This window comes from Emydura macquarii, unplaced genomic scaffold (assembly GCF_026122565.2).
Source record: "Emydura macquarii macquarii isolate MOO-44397 ecotype Brisbane River unplaced genomic scaffold, CSIRO-AGI_Emac_v2 contig_3220, whole genome shotgun sequence".
Classification (NCBI taxonomy): domain Eukaryota; kingdom Metazoa; phylum Chordata; order Testudines; family Chelidae; genus Emydura; species Emydura macquarii.
In genome coordinates, this window is record NW_027133357.1 from 3959334 (window position 1) to 3979156 (window position 19823).

At 52.1% G+C, this 19823-nt stretch overlaps 1 protein-coding gene across 4 annotated transcripts; it reads left to right on the forward strand.

The window, feature by feature from the left end:
* The first annotated feature begins 344 nt into the window (after positions 1 to 344).
* On the forward strand, positions 345 to 19104 carry STRIP1 (striatin interacting protein 1). 4 transcript variants are annotated; one of them, XM_067531602.1, is made up of 21 exons: positions 345 to 481; positions 2055 to 2124; positions 3000 to 3074; positions 3796 to 3930; positions 4955 to 5075; positions 6379 to 6447; positions 7461 to 7567; positions 8237 to 8364; positions 10702 to 10884; positions 11076 to 11293; positions 11835 to 11900; positions 12138 to 12201; positions 12760 to 12831; positions 13352 to 13426; positions 13917 to 14014; positions 14925 to 15051; positions 15175 to 15275; positions 15822 to 15888; positions 16310 to 16414; positions 16695 to 16899; positions 17691 to 19104. In XM_067531602.1, the coding sequence occupies exons 1-21, from the start codon at positions 347 to 349 to the stop codon at positions 17936 to 17938; spliced, it is 2469 nt and encodes an 822-aa protein (XP_067387703.1). In that variant the 5' UTR covers positions 345 to 346; the 3' UTR covers positions 17939 to 19104. The 4 variants fall into 4 exon arrangements, with proteins under 4 accessions (XP_067387703.1, XP_067387704.1, XP_067387706.1 ...); XM_067531605.1 differs by having other exon boundaries at positions 400 to 446; XM_067531603.1 differs by lacking the exon at positions 2055 to 2124 and having other exon boundaries at positions 374 to 481.
* Positions 19105 to 19823: the final 719 nt, after the last annotated feature.

The window sequence follows — 19823 nt, forward strand, 5'->3', positions numbered from 1 at the left end:
GGATTGATGCATGACTGTGGGGGATGATGGCAGCTCGATCCCCATCTGGGCCCATTCCCCCCCTGGAGCCATTCAACTCTGGCACGACGGGGTGGGGACAAGCCAGCCCGCAGAGCAGTCAGCACGCTGAAAGGGGGGGATTGCTGCAGCTCCTGCCACTCCTAACATGGCGGTCTCAGGCCACCCACACCTCTGCCACACCTGACATGGCCGCCATGGGCCCGGACCACACCTGACATGGCCGCTGCCAGCCCCTCGACCTCCCTTGATGCAGATGTCGCGAGAAGGGAGCGTGAGTTCTCGCGAGAGCAGGCGGCCGGGCGGCGGGTGGAGGAGGGAGGGGAAGATGGAGCCGGGCGGTGTCGGTGGCTGTGGGGGGCCCGGCCCGGGGCCTCTGCTCGTGAACAACAAGCAGCGGGGCGGGCTGCTGCCGGCGGGGAAGGGCCGTGAGTTCAACCGCAACCAGCGCAAGGACTCCGAGGTCAGAGAGCGGCCCCGGCCCTGCTCCCTCCTCGGTCCGCCGGCAGCCCGCGGGTTCGGTTCGGTTCGGCTCGGTTCCGGCTCCCAGTGGAGCTGATAGGGGGCGGTTCCGGGTCGGAATGACATTGACATTCCCCCCTCCCCGCCGCGTCAAAGTGGGCGGTTCGGTTCCGGGTGGGAAGGTTCGGTAATAGGTTCCGATGGGGCTGCCCCTCCCCCGCCACGTCAGGGTGGGCGGTTCGGTTCGGTTCCGGATCCGGATGGAGCTGACCTTCCTTCCCCCTTTCCCCCGGTCGCTGTGGGCAGGGTGGCTCGGTATCAGGTCCGAATGGAGCAGACTCCGCCCCGTCCCAGAGGCTCTGCTTCTGGATCTCAGTGGGTCTGTCCCAGCCGCACTGGAGGGGCTTGGTACCTGGTCCACTCCTTTCCCTGGTATCAGCTGGTACATGGGCCCTGGTCTATGGGCCACTGCCAGCCTCTCCCCTGTGTGGGAGGGGGTTGGTGGTATCCACACCCGCTTATCAATGGGCATGGCTATTGCCCAGCACTGCGGTATCTGGGTGCCAGATCGGGGGGCAGCTGACATGCACCGAAGTGGGCAGCGTGATCAGTATTGGCTCAGTCACACCTGGGAGCAACTGCTGTGCTTGTGTTAGGGGGAGGGGGTACTCAGAGCTGTCCCAGATCCAGATTTCGGGTGACTGACATCTTTGTGTCAGGGGAATCGATTCCCGGCTCGACAGGTGACTCAGTCCATAAGTGGGAGATTGAGCCCCAGTCAGAGTGACTCTTTAAAGTGAGTAAACAGATGTTGCTGTTTCATTTGATCCCAGTCCCAAAGGTGAATGTGCTTCCTACCCTCTGATAGCAGATGGCACAAAATTTGTGTAAAGCTTAGCCAAGGGAGCAGGTTGATGACTTGCTTAAAATAAATAGATATATTCATTTCTTTTAAAGCTACTGCATCTTGTTGCAGTCTTGATCTTTTTCCAGCCTCAGTAATGTTGCCTCCACTCTCTTTATTACGTATTTATTTACTTACTTATTTTTTCTATTCTGTTAGTACCTAAAGGCGAGGATGAGGATTTGAACTGTGGTAGCAACCCAGACTTTCAGAGTGGCTCGCATTTATTCTAAATTGGCAAGATCTGAGCGCTCCCTGGTCCAGATTAGCCTGCTCCAGTCCTAGGATTAAATAAGCACATGGATATATAAAATTTTACGTAGTGCCTTTCACGTCAAAGGATCCCACAGTGCTTTATAGGTTGTATACAGACAGGGATCATTCGCCAGTAAAAAGCAACCCAATGGAACATGGTTTTTTCAGCAGCACAGAGCAACACTACACAAGCGAGTAGGAACAAGAACTGATGACTATTACACCCATTCAAAATACAGAAGGTATTTTAGTAGGTTACCTTGAAACTGTTGATGTTGTGCTGGTAAATTTCATATCTGTTAGACTGAAAATACAGTACTGAACTTGCAACAGAATGAATTTTGAAAGCTATGGAGAGTGAATTTTTTTTTTACTGAATAGTGCCCCGTTAAAACTGTTTTTCTTCTGCTGTCAGGGCTATTCTGAATCCCCGGACTTGGAGTTTGAATATGCAGACACAGATAAATGGTCTGCAGAGCTGTCGGGTAAGGAAATTAAACCTAATTGTTAAATTAACTTGTTTTTTGCTCATTGGTCATTTAAAAAAAATACTATCTACTCAAAAAAAAAATTTCATATATGACTGTTTTTAGCTTCATTAATAATACTTTATAAAATCCTATTAGCTTTAATTAACTAATAATAATTTGTACCGTATGCTGCTTTTCTTTTTTTGTATTTCCCATGTTGGACAGCAAAAACAGGCTAGTCAGTTTCACTTGACTTGCTTGTCAGTTTCAGCTTTCAGTTCTCATGCTAGTGGATGCTGCAGATTTTGGATCCCAAATGCCTGAGCAACTTACATCCTGATAAACTCTTTTCACTGGAAATAATATATTAAATATATAAAAAAATTGAATTTCACTTATGTAAAACATTGTTCTAAGATCACTTATGTTTTGAGCCTTTGAGTATATATAACTTCAGTGATGAGAAACCTTTTTTTAAGAAAAAAAGAAAAGAATGTAATTAGTATGTGTAGAAAAAACCCATAGCAGCAATTTCCAGGTGATAAGTCAAACCGTACAGATTCTAATGGTCTCAGATTGCAATAAGCATTGAGTGTGATTGGACTGAAGTCCATGCTCCTTAATTTCACAGCTGAGAACCCCTTAGTTTTTGGAAATTGTTTTCTGGTTGCATGCAGAAATGAAACTGACAACAATTGCTGTTTGCCAGAAGCTGGCAGTGGGTGACGGGATGGATCACTTGATGACTACCTATTCTGTTCATTCCCTCTGAAGCACCTGGCATTGGCCACTGTCGGAAGACAGGACACTGGGCTAGATGGACCATTGGTCTGACCCACTATGGCCGTTCTTATGTTCTTAATCAAACACCAGTGATGCTCTCTTGGCAGAACTATACAGCTACACCGAGGGTCCGGAGTTCCAGCTGAACCGAAAATGCTTTGAGGAGGATTTTAAGGTTCATGGTAAGAGAACTCTCTTCTCCCTCCCATATCATACTGTGGAGGTGTTGTCACCTGTAGAATGTAGAAACTAGGAGGCAGAATATTGGTATGCTGCCATTCCTGTGTCGGAAGGAAGGAACTAGCCACGTACATTGATTCCTTGTTTACCATAGGTAGTGTTTGCTGACAAATGTTGTCAGTGTTCACAGGACACCTTCTAATGTGCCTCACCTGTGAACTGGAGGGGACGGAGTAGGTTAGTGTCCATGGCCCCATCAGCACTTAGTCTATCAAAGTGTGCTAGGTGGTTAATTAGTGCCAACTGTGGCCATGTTTTAAGATGTGGAAATCTGTCCATTCAGAACAACCATCTCATTTTACAAAGATTGGTGACTGTACTGACATCTGATCACTGCTGATGTGGATTCAAACAGATGAATCTGATTAATCCTGTCCTGTGCTAGAAGACTTTAGACAGTTCCCTTTGCCTGGCCCCTAGATGATCAAACATACCTATGCCTTGTCCCAAGGCTGTGTTGAGCTCCATGTCCAAATTGACAGTCTGGCTCTCCATTTATGCTTGATGCTCTGAATTTTCCTCTATTCAATTTACATCCGATGAAAGAATTGGCGCTGTAACTGCTTCGTGGTTTCATGGCTTTTGGAGAGGTGAATAAATATACATTCCCTTCCAGCTGCAGGGAGAAACATCTCACAAAACTGGCTGTGTTTGGCTTTTCAGTGCTGGATAAAAAATGGACTGAGCTTGACAGCAATCAGCATCGTACCCATGCCATGCGGCTCCTCGATGGGCTGGAGGTCACTGCCAGGGAAAAGAGGCTCAAGGTGGCCCGAGCCATCCTCTACGTTGCACAAGGTATGTTGCAATGTTGGCAAAAGAATTGGTCCTGTTCTGAAGTCCCGGTTAACTTTTCTGTGTTGAATCTTTATTAAAGGGGCACCCAGGTTAGAAACCATTGTGTTTAATACCAGCTTCCTTCCCCATGTCCCTGGTCACCCCTGCAGCTCTTAGATCTGAACTAACTTGGCACCATTGCTGCCATCTTACTTTTTGTGCATTTCACTCAGTATGGACAGGGAAACGAATGAGTCAGTTTCACCTTCTAGGTGGGTTCGTGTTTAGGAGCTTGATTCTGAAGGGCTGCACATAAGGTGTAGCCTACGAGGGTATGGGGCGAAGGTTGATTTAAACGGTGGAGGTGCACTCTCCAAAGGTGCCTCTGATAATAATAATGTTATTTAAGCCACCTTTGCGCTATCCGTATTCTGCCTGCACTGAGGGCTGAGCAGCTTGGGGGCTTGCACCAGTCTCCCTTCTCTGGCTGTGGAGCTGAGCACTATGGCCACTGCCTCTCCTACCCTCAAGCCAGTCCCCTATGCTGTGGGTGGCATGGGGCCATGCACATGAGCCTTAAGAGCTGCCACAGTGGGGGGAATTCGCCCTCTGGCTGTTGTGTCCCTTTTACAGTCCCTGTATCAGATCAGCGTGTATGGGCCGCGGCCGGGGCCAGAATCTGGCCCCTGGTTCTCTTGCACTAGCTCTGTGCTGTAGAGTTTGGGTTGCAAATACTTCAGGGGAAATCTTTAAATCCAAATGAATAATTTTAACAGAAATGATTTTAAACAATCCTGAAAATATTTCTCTGACATGTTTTTGTCCTACCTCTAACCCAGTAAGTGAGGCAATGGAATGAGAGTTGGCTGATCTGGATTCTTTACCCAGCTTGGCCAATAATTTTTTTTTTTTCCCTGTAACCTGGAGCAAGTCTCTTCCCCTCTCGGTGCCTGTCTTCACATGGGCTCTCTGAGGCTCGCTGGATGTCTGTGAAGTGCGTTGAGATACTTGGCAGAAAGCTGATCCAATAATAACATTATTACAGGCACCTTCGGAGAGTGCAGCTCTGAAGCTGAAGTTCAATCCTGGATGCGATATAACATTTTCCTGCTGCTGGAAGTTGGTACCTTCAACGCTTTGGTGGAGCTTCTGAACATGGAGATTGAGTGAGTACCATGGAGCTGGGGGGCTGAGGATATGGAAAGCTGTGCCAAAGGGCTTTTGATAATGTGATCGTGAACTGCTCCACCTGGATATTTTTCCAGCTTGTGAAAGATGCTCACTTGCCAGCAGCTCTGTGGGCCCAATCCAGTTTCAATCAGCGTCAGCAGGAAGACTCCTGTTGACTTCACTGGGAGTTGGATTGGGCTCTGTCTCCAAGGCCCAGCTATGATGTAGACAGTAGTAAGTTTTGCAAGCTTCAATGGGCTTGACACTTGTCCTGGAGATACTGCCTCTAGTTCAGTCACCTTGGCCCATTCAGTCCTTGGTTTCTGTGCTCAAGCTGCCAATTGTGGTGGTGGGTTTTGTGCTATAGAGATCTTGGCTACTAGGAACTGAATTTCCCCCCTGCCTCCAACCAGGGGTTAAATGCTTGCAGCTGGGCTGGATTTGAACTGGAGATCTGTAGTGGCAAGGCTCTTTATTCCATTTCCAATCCCTTGAGCTGTACCTCCCTTGCCATCCGAAGGCAGTGTGCTCATTTAATGATGAAAGACATGTTTGCAAGGAGCCATCATCTCCAGTGTGCTGTCCAGAACACTCTCGTTCTGCAGTGGGAGGAGGGGCAGGAGGTATACACGTGATCAGACACCCGTTCTAGAGAGAGTGGTTCTGACCGGGGATTAGTCCATTTAGCCAGTGAGTGTGTTAGATATGGTACAGCCCTAGGTCTGCCCTGAGCCTATACGGCTAGTCCATTGTTAATGGGAGCTTGGGGGGAGAATCTGCTATGGACAAAACCCTTTCACGTCAGTAGCTGGCTCCAGAGTGGACAGCTTTGCACTTGAGGGAGGGGTTTCTGAGGACAGGCCTGGGAGCCAGGAATCCTGAATGCCAGTCCTGGCTCTGACACTGACTCCCTTTGAAGTCTTGGGCAAATCACTGAATTGCTGTGTCTGTTTTCACATCTGAGAAATGGGGCTAGGTTATGGAGGTGGGGAGAGTTAGCGAGCTGTTTGAGAAGGGCTGTGTGCGGCAAGTACTAAACATATTTTAGTTTCCCTTAGGAGGGTTGTATCCTTTCTCTGGGTCTCTGACTAGCTCCCTGTGTTGCCAGATGGATTTGGAGGCTTCCAGTATTTGGCATCGATAGATTCTAGTCATGTGTCAGATCCCACATGCAGTGATCAGTTCTCCTATGTGTTTTAATGGGTTGGTTACGGTGGCGTTAAACCATCCAAGCTGCGTTTTCCTCTAGGGAGATGTGGGCAATCTGACCTGAGGGTCTGATTCTGTTTTCTCCTTCAGTAACAGCGCCGCCTGCAGCAGTGCTGTGAGGAAGCCTGCCATCTCCCTGGCTGACAGCACAGATTTGAGGTGAGTGACGTTTTTGTCTCTATGGTAATGATGGGGAGAGGCTATTGAATGTCAGGCTTCAGGGTCCAAGCCAGTGGTTCTCAACCTATTTACCATTGTGGGTTGCATATGCAGCTCTCTGTGTTATGTGGGCCGCATCCACACAATATATATAGACTGATTACATCTACAAAGAAAAAACAAGGTGTAGATTATGGATCATACTTGCTGAAGGACCAACTATCCTGAATTTATCATTCGATGAGGGACAATCAACGCTCATCGTTATACTTGCTTTCCACGTAATCAACCTCAGTATTTCTTTTGTGTGAGTGATGTACCCGAATGTTTAAACACTTATATCTTAACTTTATCACTAAATTGATAACCCTTAATCTGGGATATTGCAGATTATGTACTCTTTGTACTGTATGACTTTCGAACCAAACCTTGTACCTTTTGGATAATCTATGCATTATTCCCAAATACACAGGAAACTCTTTCCTTCAAAAACACTATATTTGATTATTTTATAACATTAGTTTTAATTAAAAAAATTAACTTTTTGTTATATGACAGCAATAGGATTCAAATCGATATAGCACCTTTCATTTCAACACTGGCAAATGTCTGCCAAGAGCATTTTAAATTAGCAAAATAAGTCAAAACATTAACTGTTACAATGGATTCATTTACTGTAAGGATGGCATGGTGTATTGCCACCCTCGCTTCCACGCTGAGCATCTGGAAAGCCTGGCTGGGGAACCTGCCTGCAACGATGTGGAGTCCTGCTCGGTGCAGGGTGCTCTCCCAGGGACTGCCCCCCAGCACCCCAGCCAGGGACTGTCCTCCCAGCATCCAGACCACCCCACCCCCCACACTGGGCTGGTACATGTGTCTGCCTTGCAGAGACAGGGTGCCCAGTCCAGGGCAGAACGACCCCCATCCAAGAACTGCCCCCATGCACCCAGCCCCCCACCTCGACCTGCTCCTCTCTTGGCCATCCCACTGTACTCTCTGACTCTGGTCCGCAGGGTGTTGCTGAACATCATGTACCTGATCGTGGAGACAGTCCGGCAGGAGACTGAGGGAGACAAGGCTGAGTGGAAGACGATGAGGCAGACTTTCCGAGCCGAGCTAGGTAGGAGCCCCCATTGGAATGTCCTGTGTGTGTGAAGCTGGGGTGGTAGGTTACAGCATCTTTCTCTAAAAGATGATGAGCTGCAGCTGGGACCTGGAATCTCTGTAGTGGTGCGAATCTGGCCTGGGTTGATCGTGACCAGCAGTTCTCTCCTGACAGCCGTTCAGTGGCCTATGTGAAGTGAATTATTGGAACCCAGTCCAGTTCTCAGGAGACATGTGCCCACTCTGCAGAATCCACTCCCACCACTCCTTGTCTGTCTTGGCCAATCGGCCAAGGCCTGAATGGGCCATGGAGATAGGATTCTTTTGCTTGTAGTGGAGGGTTCCTCCAGGGCAAGGCTGAGCCACACCAGAGGTGGCAGAGCGAAGCTACCAGCATTCCCATTGCCTACACTGCATCTGTGTTGTGGCCAAGCAGGGGTCTGGACTCTATGGCCATCCTTGCCCAAGATCAGAGTTATTTGTAAGCAAATACGGTAGGTACTGGGCGTTAGAAGGGGGAGAGGCGCTGGGTGCAGATAGGATGAGGGCGGGTGTGAGAGTGCAAGACATGGAATGGGGAGGAGGTTAGGAACATGCAAGAGGTCTCCCCTGGGAGCGAAGTTGCGATGGGAGGATGGGGGGCTCTTCAGGCGAGCATGGCTGTCATTGGTGTGTTTGCTTCTAGGAGCCCCGCTGTATAACAATGAGCCATTTTCCGTTATGCTCTTTGGAATGGTGACTAAATTCTGCAGTGGTCATGCCCCGCACTTCCCTATGAAGAAGGTGCTGTTGCTGCTCTGGAAAACTGTGCTGGTAAGAACAAGTCTTCTAAAGCCATCATTTAAGTGATTCTTTTCTTGGCACCTAATCTGGGACCAACTTGGCTGGAAGCAAGTGATGGGGCACTGACTCTCTTGTCCTGTATTGAACTCAGTACATCTGTCCTGAGATGCAGCTGAGTAATTGCAAACAGGGAATCACCATGGAGCGGGTGTGCTTCCAGTATGGTCGTGCAGGGATTGGTTCTTGCCCTATGCTATTTCCTATTTTTAGCCAGGACCTGGAAGAAAACAGAAAATTGTCACTGATAAAGTTAGTAGATGACCCAAAAATTGGGGGAGTGGTGTGAAGAGAACAGGTTGTCTGATTTAGAGCAATCTAGATCACTTGGTAAGCTGGGTGTAAGCAAATAATGTGTGTTTTAGTACAGCTAAATGTAAATGTATTCTTCTAGAAATGAAGAACATAGGTCATGCTTACAGGATGGGGGACTCTATCCTGGGATGCAGTGATAAACATGAGCTCCCAGTGCAATGCTGTGGCCAAAAGGGCTAATGCATCCTTGGATGCATAAAAGGTAATCTCGAGTAGGAGTCGAGAGGTTATTTTACCTCTGTATCTGGCACTGGTGCAACCGCCGCTGGAATAGTGTGTCCAGTTCTGGTGTCCACAATTCAAGAAGGATGTTGATAAATTGGAGAGGGTTCAGAGAAGAGCCACAAAAATTATTAAAGAATTAGAAAACTTGCCTTACAGTGATAGACTCAAGGAGCTCAATCTATATAGCTTAACAAAAAGAAGGTTAATAGATGGCTTGATGGCAGTCTATACGAGCACACTTAGGGAACAAATATTTAGTAATGGGGGTCTTTGATCTACCAGAGAAAGGTCTAATATGATCCAATGGCTGGAAGTTGAAGCTAGACAAATTCAGACTGAAAATAAAGGCGCATATTTTTAATAATGAGAGTAATTAACCATCATAACAAGCGTGCGATAGCTCTGCTCACAGTCAGGGTCATGTCAGTTGTACCACCCAGGCAATTAGGAACTGTGTGATAACTGGCTGGACACACACAGTGTGTGAGATCAACATGGTGTCGGTCTCAGTGACGATCTGTAACATAGAGCAGTGGCGCTCAACCTTTCCAGACTACTGTACCCCATTCAGGAGTCTGATTTGTCTTGTGTATCCCCAAATTTCACCTCACTTCAAAACTACTTGCTTACAAAATCAGACATAAAAATACAAGTGTCACAGCGCACTATTACTGAAAAATTGCTTACTTTCTCATTTTTACCATAGATTTATAAAATAAATCAATTGGAATATAAATATTGCACTTACATTTCAGTGTATAGCATATACAGCAGAATAAACAAGTCATTGTCTGTATGAAATGTTAGTTTGTACTGATTTGGCTAGTGCTTTTTATGTAGCCTATTGTAAAATTAGGTAAATACTAGATGAGTTGATGTAACCCCTGGAAGACCTCTGCATATCCCCAGGGGTACACGTGCCCCTGATTGAGAACCACTGATGTAGACAGTCCCCAGTGCGGATCATGGCTTGGAGCAGGTGAAATTCCACAATCTATTTATGGGGAGCCATTGATGGGGTATATTTAAAATTCCCCCTCCCTGTGTTACTAAACACATCGCCAGCTGTTAAAGCTGAAAGCACCTTTGGCACATAAACAACAAGGATTATTCTGACTTCCTGGAGCATTTAAGTCCCAGCTGCCCTTGTGCTGAATACTGATGGGTTCCTGGAGCAGACTCTCCATCACTTCAGAGCAGGTAGAGTGGTCGGGCTGTATACCATTACGCTTTTACAGTTGGAGCATTCCACAGAGTTCCTCTCAGTCCGTGATGAGGCCTGTCACTAGTGTTATCCCCATGGGGGAATTGAGACACCCAAGAGTTTTGGATGCTCAGTGTCATAGAGGGGAGATGGTGTTAGCAGTGCGATTAGAGTTTCTGATTACCAGCCCTGTGCTCTGACTTCTTTCCTGAATGGCCTCTTGACCGAAGGACAGTGCGTCCTTGACTTCGCTAAACCCGTGTTGTGCCTCTCTATAGCTTTCTTTCCAGTGGCTTTTCAGCTGTCTTCAGCCTGAGCAGTCCAGTGTCTGACTTTCTAGAATATAACCTAGCTAGACCCTAAATAACAGACCCCATAAGTAAGGCTTTATGGGCAGAGTCTCTGGGATCTGTTCACATGGACTTTCTGCCTGGTGGCATTGGGTGCTTGGAGCTCTGACACTGGAATGATGAGGGAGTGAACCCCGTATGCTGTGTGTCCGGCAGGTACCTGTCCGTGCTGTTTCCTCAATCGCAATTACAGGTGGGTGGTGGTCTCTGTTGCAGTGCACTCTGGGCGGCTTTGAGGAGCTCCAAGCCATGAAGGCAGAGAAACGGGAGATACTGGGCCTCCCGCCACTTCCAGAGGACAGCATCAAAGTGATCCGCAACATGAGAGCTGCATCTCCGCCGGCATCAGCCTCTGACCTGATCGAGCAGCAGCAGAAACGGGGCCGGCGGGAGCACAAGGTGAGGTTGAGTCTGGGAGTGATCAGGGGCGTTGCGGAGACAGTGGAATTAACCAGGGTAACGCAGGGCAGCCAGCTTCTAGCCCCAGACATGCTGGGGAGACAGGTGTGATCTTGGCCCCCGAGTCACTGTTTCCCCGTGTCTCTCGATTTGACATTCACCCGCTCAGCTGCTTTCTCCCTTGCTTCCAGGCTCTGATTAAGCAGGATAACCTCGATGCCTTCAACGAGCGGGACCCTTACAAAGCTGACGACTCCCGTGACGAAGAGGAGGAGAACGACGATGACAACAGCCTCGAGGGAGAGACGTTCCCCCTGGAGCGAGACGAGGTGATGCCTCCACCCATCCAGCACCCTCCCACTGACCGACTCACCTGCCCAAAGGGGCTGCCCTGGGCTCCCAAAGTCAGGTGAGTTGTCTCCTCAGGACTCCAAGGAACACCTCGGAGTCCGAATGACCTTGTGCTTTGGCCCCTGGGAGCGTTCTGCCATCAATGTGTCTAATGAACGCTTAGTGGGGATGGTTAAAGTGCAAGACAGGTTCCCGCTCCCCAGATGGAGACTAATATCCTTCAGTATAAAGATAGGACCCTCTAGAGAACTGTCCAGCAGTGGGGCTATCGAGACCAGCCACCCCAGTGTAATGAACCTCCAGGGCTGTTGGCATTGTCTTGAAGCCGTGGTGGGCTCTTGGTTTCCACACTGGAGCCCATCCTGGCTGTTGTCTTAGAGACAAGATTGGTTGTGGTGCTCACCTAGGGGGTGGGGACCCTCCTGCAGTGGGATTTTGGAGTGGAGAGGGGAGGGTCGCTTTCTCTGAATCTCACGTGCCCGAGGAGAACCCTGCTGGGCTGAATCATTCGTCCTGTTTGTAATTACGTGGGCGCTCTCCAGTACTGGAAGGCATGGGCATGACTGCAGGGTCGATAGATGTTCTCCTCCTTCCCGCAGAGAGAAGGACATTGAGATGTTCCTGGAATCCAGCCGCAGCAAGTTCATCGGTTACACGCTAGGCAGGTGAGTTAAAGCGGAGCCAGTCCATGGCAGTACAAACTCTGTGGGTCCTGGGCAGAGCCAGTGTGTGGGTCATCCCACTTTGGCCTCAAGTGCTGACGTGCTGGCAAGGCGGCAGCAAATGGACAAGAACCCGCCTGGCTCCTTCCCCAGAGGCTCTTGAAATGGACCCTCTCCTTGCTGACTGGAGGACAGTGCATTTTCAGCCTCTGTGTCAGTCTGGCTCTTTCCTCTCCCTAGTGACACGAACACGGTGGTGGGGCTGCCCAGGCCCATCCATGAGAGCATCCGAACCCTGAAACTGGTGAGTGCCCCCTTCACGGGCTCCCCTCGCCGCTGCCTTTGTGTATGGGTGCCTCTAATTGCGGTCGGTGGCCTTCCCCTCCCGGCAGTTGAGGCTGGACCTTTGACCCTCCCAGACTGTGTGACTCGTCCATGTGCCAGGCCTCCAGCCTTCTCTCGCTCCTGTTCTCCCAGGGCTGCCCGCTTGTCTCCGCAATGTTCCCTTGTCTGCCCTGGGTCTCTTGAACCAGGTCAGCCCCTTCCCTTGGTGTGACAACCCAGACTGCTGAGCCAGCTCTCAAAGGAGCTGACAGAGTGGCGGTAACTGGAAGCCTACCAGAAAGGTCCATTCGTTTTCCTGTTGGAATTAACCCCCTGTGACCAGGTAGAAAACAACATAACAGCCAGGCAGACGATAGTCCTAAAATGTTACCGGCATCTGCCCTCATAAGCACGTCTGTGGCTTCCCCTCCGGGCAGGCTGCAGCTGGTGGGATGCGTGCCATCAGCCAAGGGACCGTGGAAGTCTCCATGCGCCACTGTCCGGTGGCATTAACCTCCCCTGCTCTGTCTCTGTGCAGCACAAGTACACGTCGATTGCGGAGGTTCAGGTTCAGATGGAAGAGGAGTACCTGCGCTCCCCGCTCTCCGGGGTGAGTGCTGCAGGGCTGCGCCCCTCTCTGGAGCGTCAGCACCTTGCGGGGAGGCAGATCCTTAAAGTGACACTTTGGGGAGTGTGAAGAGGAAGTCGGGGGCTGGCTGTGGGGCCTGCAGAGTTTCTTATCAGGGTTCCTTTGGGTCGATAGCTGTCCTTGGGGATCCTGCCAATCCTGTATCGCCTGAGGAGGTGATTGCATGCAGCAGCCTGTTACTGCTGTGTATTCAGTTAGCCAGCGAGGTTTGCTCAAGGCAGCCTGTGGTAGGACGTGGTGATGGTCCTCCCCGTCACAAGTTCTGATCCCTACGTGGCAGCCTGCTGTGTGGTTGTCAGGCTGTCCCAGCGGGGAAGGGAGGAGTGGGAGGGCTGTGTCTGTGTCCTGGGAGGCCGCGTTGTGTTCATGTCTGGTTCTGCAGAGCCGTGAGCCAGGCAGGCCCCTGCACCCCAGTCTAAATCAGCCACCTTCCCCGACCTGGACACGTTCTCAGGGCGAAGTTCTCTCATCTCTGTGCTAGGGGGAAGAGGAAGTGGAGCAAGTTCCTACGGAAACCCTGTACCAAGGCCTCCTTCCCAGCCTGCCCCAGTACATGGTGAGTTGTGGCAACACTGCTGATCCGTCCCCACTCCCCTGGGGTCCGAGCCCCATCCCTTCCCACTCCCCCGCCCCGACCAGTGCGGCTGGACTCTCCTCTCCAAGCTTACATTGGTGTGGGCCTGATCTCAGCCCCCTTCCACTGGTATGTGCCAAGTCATACCGGATCATTCCTCCTTCCCCGTCTGTTGGCATGTGCTTGATTGTGCCCTCTGCTGCTTCAGACCCATCTCCTCCTGGCATGTGCCCGCTTGCCCCTTCCTTGTTAGTATGTACCCAGTCCCATGACTTCAGCCCACCCCTGTCTATTGGTACGTGCCCCCTCTTTCCTTATTGGCACACGCCTGGTGGCACCGTCTCTCCTTTCCCCACTGCGTACCGAATGGAGGGCAGTGCCTCTGCGTCAGTGCCACCAGCCCTGTTCTCTGCTCTCGGAGGCCTGTCAGAGCCCTTCCCGCCCTCACCCCAATCTCTGATTCCCTCCACAGATTGCCTTGCTGAAGATCCTGCTGGCCGCAGCCCCCACCTCCAAAGCCAAGACGGATTCCATTAACATCCTCGCGGACGTCTTGCCAGAGGAGATGCCGTGAGTGCCCTTCTCTGGTGGCGTGGAGAAGCACGTGCCGGGGTGAATGAGGGCTGAGATGATCACGAGGGTGACTAGGTCTCCGATAGGTGGAAGGCCCCTCCTGGCTTTGCATGGCAGCACATTAAGGATTGGCTGGTTGTGCTGCAGCTGTGGGGTCTTAGCAAACGCCCACCCTGCGGCAGGGGACACAGTTTCCTGTGCTGAGGGCGAGTCTTAACTCTGAGCTAGGAAATGGCCTGAAGCTAGACTACAGTGCCTGATTCTGTCAGATCTCTCAAGCTAAGCAGCATTAGGCCCGACCAATGCTTGGAGCGGAAACCTTTGGCTCAGACCCAAGATTGTGTAGGTAGCGGCACCTCCCTTCTGAGTCAGTACTGCCAGCACTAGAGGCCTTCTGCTAGCAGAGGTGCCATCTTTCAGGGGAGATGTCACCCTCGATACAGATTCATGGGGGCGTTAGACCAGCACCCTGGCTTTATTCCAATTTGGGGAAGTATCTGATGACAGTCTGTGTTGTGGTTTCAATCGGATATGGGTTTTGTCTTCTCTTCCTCCCCTGAACCGCTGTGGAACGTTCCTATGTTCTGTTAAGCCGCTGCTGCCTTCCACCCCAGAGATGGCTGCATTTCAGTGGAGGGGTTGGCTGGACATCTGGGGATCTTTGGGATGAAATGTATCATGTAAACCTTTTTTCGTTAATGAATTATTAATTAAATGGAGCACGAGGATTGGAGATGCAGGAAAGGACTTCAGGGGACAGCAGGGAGGTGACTGTGGAAAGGGAGAGCTGTGGGCTGTGCTCTCTTGGCAGGGTTGTGGGCTGGCTGTCTCTGGCCATCCACTCCGACAGGTATCGGTTTACTCCCTCCCTGAGGCAGGGGGCTGAGATTGGGGCTTTGTCCTCCAGGACCACGGTGCTGCAGAGCATGAAGCTGGGTGTGGACGTGAATCGACACAAGGAGATCATCGTTAAAGCCATTTCCGCTGTCCTGCTGCTGCTGCTGAAACACTTCAAGCTGAATCATGTTTATCAGGTGAACCAGGAAGGGGACCCGCCCCTCCATACACACATGCAGCTCACTGGGGGAGTATGCAGCACCAGAGGGGGGACTCACATCATCTGCGTGTTTACCCGCCTCCCTTATCTTTGCTCCTAGTTTGAGTACATGGCCCAGCACCTGGTGTTTGCCAACTGCATCCCGCTCATCCTGAAGTTCTTCAATCAGAACATCATGTCCTACATCACTGCCAAGAACAGGTAACGGGGGATCTGGGGCCCCCAGGGCTTGCCATACAACCAGGCCCTTTGCTGACCCTGCATCTGCCATGGGGTGGGGCCCCCATCACTGGCCCTGCAGTGGGGTGCCCAGGTGGGTGTGGAGAACCCCTACCATCACTAACCCTGTTAGGAGATAGCCGAGAGGGTCGTGGGGTACCTTGAGGGTCCCTATCACTGTACCTGAAGTGGGATACCCAGCACCTGCTCCCCCTCCCCAATCCCTGCACCTGCCATGGGGCACACAGGAAGGGAGCTGTTCTCTAATCTGTCCCATCAGGCTCCCTTCCACGCTGCTTGAATCCCCAGAAATGTCCCCCCCCCGCGGTTGTGACTCAGGCTGTGGGTCCCATTCTCAGTAAATGCACGTTGTCAGCTATCCCCAGCACGGGATCCTCCAGGGGGCTGCGCCGGGCTTTGAGGGTAGCAGGGGACTCCACAGATGTCTCCTCCCATACCCACCACCTCAAGGATGGGGCTGGTGCATCGGCAAGCTAGGAGAGGCTGAGCTCTCTCTTCTCCTTTCAGCATCTCGGTCTTGGATTACCCATACTGTGTGGTACACGAGCTCCCGGAGCTGACGGCAGAGAGTCTGGTGAGCTCAGCCCCCCACCCCGTTCCCTCACAGCCCTGCAGGCTACCCACAGGCCTGCCTCCCTCCTGGCTGTCGGGTCCTTTCCCTGCTGGGGCCAGAGCAGAGAGGGGCGGGAGGGGGAATGAGGAGAGCTCTCTGCAGCACTGGGAGGCCTAGCAGGTGGGAGCAGGCCTGTAAGCGCTCAGCAGATCTGCTCCTACCCCAGAGCAGGGGCAGTGCGGGGCTCTGTGCCGTACTGTGACAGCCTAGGCTCCCCGGAGATCTGCCCAAACATGCGGCTCCAGATAGTGGTAGGGGAGGGGTGGATGGGAAAGGCCTCCTGCCCTTCAGGTTGGCCCTGTTTACTGCGAGCCTCCTCCTGCAGGAAGCCCTGCCCATCCCCATGCAAAACCTTCCCCCCTCCTTCCCGCTTTCCCTGCAGGAAGCTGGGGACAACAACCAGTTTTGCTGGCGGAACCTGTTCTCCTGTATAAACCTCCTGAGGATACTGAACAAGCTGACAAAGTGGAAACACTCCAGGACCATGGTGAGTAGGAATTCACTGGGCGGGGGGACCCACAGATGCAGAGACCTATGTCAGTGTGTGGGCGGGGGGCTGGGAAAGGCTCTATATTGCCTTAAAAACCTAGGCATGTGGAGTCTGGGATGAGCCTTCGATCCAGCTCTTGTCCTGCTGCCAGAGGGTGTGTGGATGGGCTCAGTGTATATGTGCCTGGCACGGCGCTGGCCTGTCCAGGCAGTGTGTGCCGTGTGCGTGCCCAGGGAGCAGCTGCCCCCTGGTGTGGTGTGACTGGTGTGTCTCCTAGATGCTGGTGGTGTTCAAGTCGGCTCCCATCTTGAAACGAGCCCTGAAGGTGAAGCAAGCCATGATGCAGCTCTACGTCCTGAAGCTGCTCAAGGTGCAGACCAAGTACCTGGGGCGGCAGTGGAGGAAAAGCAACATGAAGACCATGTCCGCGATCTACCAGAAAGTGCGGCACCGGCTCAACGATGACTGGGCCTATGGCAACGGTACCATCCCGCTCCCCCCGTGCCCTCTCGGGTGCCTGCTTCATCAGGCTTAGATTGAACCCAGTGGGAATACTTATCCCCAAGGGCGTTTGCTCACTTTGCCCAGGAGCAGGCCAGGCTGGCACCTGGCCAGGAGCCTGAAGGGCACCGCTAATTGGCATGAAATGTAACAAGTCTTTAATACGCCAGATGGAGGTGAAGCATTGCATGCTGGGACCTGTAGTCTCCAGGAGGCTGGACCTCCACACTAAAGATGAGGGCAGCTGCTTGGACAAAGATGGAGCATTGCATGCTGGGAGAATGGCATGCTTCGGTGAAGATGGAGCGCTGCAGGCTTCATCTCCACACTAAAGATGTGGGCAGCTGCATTGACGTAACCACAGCTGTGGTTGAGCTGCTCCTGTTTATGTCCCGTCAGCTATCAGGAACTGGTGACTGCAGGAACTTGCATCCCAGGGCTCACCAACCTCACATTACGGGGAGATGGCATCCCAGCCGGTATATCGGAGTAGCTCAGGGCTGCACTTAGACCAATATCCCATCTCTTTACAAAAGCCCCTGGAAACTCCCATAAAGCACCTCACCGTCCAGTACCCTCCCTGATGCCCAGCTGGTGATGGGCGCAAGCCCTGAAGCTTGGGCATTGAGAACCCTGATCTTGGCTTTACCCTCTTTTGACGCTCCTGGCTCACACATATAGCTTGTGGGAGGAAAGGGTAGGCAAGGTATGACCAGGAGGCCGCCTTCCCCTGGCTGTATAGGCCTAATGTCCTCCCCCACTTCTGCCCTAGATCTCGACGCGCGCCCCTGGGACTTCCAGGCGGAGGAGTGTGCCCTGCGAGCCAGCATCGAGCGCTTCAACTCCCGGCGCTACGACCGGGCGCACAGCAACCCTGACTTTCTGCCCGTCGATAACTGTTTGCAGAGCGTGCTGGGCCAAAGAGTGGAGCTGCCGGAGGATTTCCAGATGAACTATGATCTGTGGCTAGAAAGGGAAGTCTTCTCCAGACCCATCTCCTGGGAAGAACTGCTGCAATAATGCTCCTGTGACACTAGGGGGCCCTGCAGAGACTCAGAGCTGGGAGTAACATGCCAAAGGGGCGGTGCTGGGAATGGCAGAGCCCCTTTCCCTCATCCACGGGAGGCAAGTTCTAGGTGCGGCTTGTGCTGTCTGGAACAGCTGTTCCTCTCTCCTCCTCTAGATGGCAGCATGGCTTCATCCCGCTAGCTCAAGGACACAGCCGCACTAGTCAGGAGCCTTCGCGGGGACTTGACAGCCGCTGTGGTTCCTGGCGACTCTTGTGCCGACTAGGTTCCGGAGTGGCTTGGCTTCCATGCTGTTTAGTGTGGGGTCTGGGAGGGAGGGACAGATCTCCTCCGTCATTTCCAAGACACTAAAGTCCAACCCCACCCAAGAGAAGCATGTTCCTTGGCCCCTCTGCTTTTCTCGGACACGGTTTTGTGCTCTGCCTCGGTGCTGGGCCTTGGATGTGGCTGCTGGCTCTGTTCCAAAACCAGAGTCACTCTCGCTCAGGCAATGTGGTGCTCTGTCCCCCTCTAGTGGTGGCTGAGCCTGCAGCAGCTTTGGCCGGCTGACCTGAGGTCTCAGTTTAGGCCACAGAGGCTCCTGCTTTTTAGAAGCAGAAGTCCTGGGTTCAGTCCCCACTGAGGATAGCTCAGTGGCCCGGCATTCCATCACTCCAGCCACCTGCCTTTTCTCAGTGCTGTTTCCTACCCTCTTTCTTTGGACAGCGGATAGGAGCAGCAGCCTCTGGGTTAAGGAAGAGAAGGGGCGGGGCATAGAGAGGGGTTAGGGAAGATGGTGTGGGGACCAGCAGTCTCAGTGCTGCCATCTAGTGACTGTCTGAGGTGGGTGGGATGAGGAAAACAGCATTAGCCTCTCAGTCCTGTTACTGGAGCCGGGGTAGCGGCAGCCCGTGCTCTCGCCAACACCAGGGCTGGGCACAGCCGGAAGGATCCCTAGCAGCAAGGCTGCTGATGCTAGGATGCAGGGGGAATGGTGGAAGTGGAGAAGGGACCCTCATTTGGAGCTGGGCTGCTGTCCCACCTTGCCTTGCTGGGTGGCGCGTGGGAGCTGTACATATCTATAAATAACCCTGTAGCCATTCCTCCTGTGTAATTCCCCATGCCTGATTTTTAATGTCTTTGTGACTCTTACCCATTAAACCATCTCTTACACTTGGACTTGGCCTGAGAGGTGTGGGATCATCTGTCCTGAAGAGCAGCTGCTCCCTGCACATACCCAGCAGGCCCCTAAAGCTTCTTATCCACCTTCCCCAAATGGGCTTTTTCTGCTCTTGAGGCTATCCCAGGCCCCTCCTTACATCAGGCCTTGAACCCAAGGCTAGGTGGGTCAGACTGTCAGCCTGTCTCCGTAGCTGTGCCCACAGTGGATGTCTGGCTGTTCAGGCAGCTTGACCAACCTGCTCCATCCTATCTCACAGCTGTGGCTGCTCTGCAGTTAGCCCCTCTTAGACACCGACGGTTTTTCTCCTTTGCTAATTACCCTGAGCCAGGCAGGATTTCCAGTGTAGTCGAATCCCCCGTGGGTCTGTTCAAACAGCCCGTCCGCATGCACACCAGCTACGGGCAGGGTCGTGTGCTAGCGGAGTGGGAGAGATGAGGTGGGGACAAGGGCAGGCGTTAAAGGCCTCGAGTCACAAGGGGGGGTGAGTTATTGATTCCTCTCTACACAGCTCTGGTGGGATGTGCACTGTCTTGCTGTGGCCCTGGATAAAATGGTAGCTCAGAACAGCACCAGGGGTGATCAGGGAGCTGGAGAGTGACCGATGAGAGAGGCTAGGAGCATAGCTCGGCTAAGTGATCGCTGAAGCTGCGGTGAGAACTAAATGTCCCCAGTGACGAGGTGAGTAGTAGGGGTGGTGTCGCAAGCGTGCTCAGCT

Bases quoted from the DNA above. Each gene is read 5' to 3' on its own strand.
- STRIP1 (XM_067531602.1), top strand. From the start codon at position 347: ATGGAGCCGGGCGGTGTCGGTGGCTGTGGGGGGCCCGGCCCGGGGCCT. The intron at 14,015-14,924 runs GTGAGTGCCCTT...TTTGTCCTCCAG, and splicing joins GTCTTGCCAGAGGAGATGCC to GACCACGGTGCTGCAGAGCA. The intron at 16,900-17,690 runs GTACCATCCCGC...CTTCTGCCCTAG, and splicing joins TGACTGGGCCTATGGCAACG to ATCTCGACGCGCGCCCCTGG.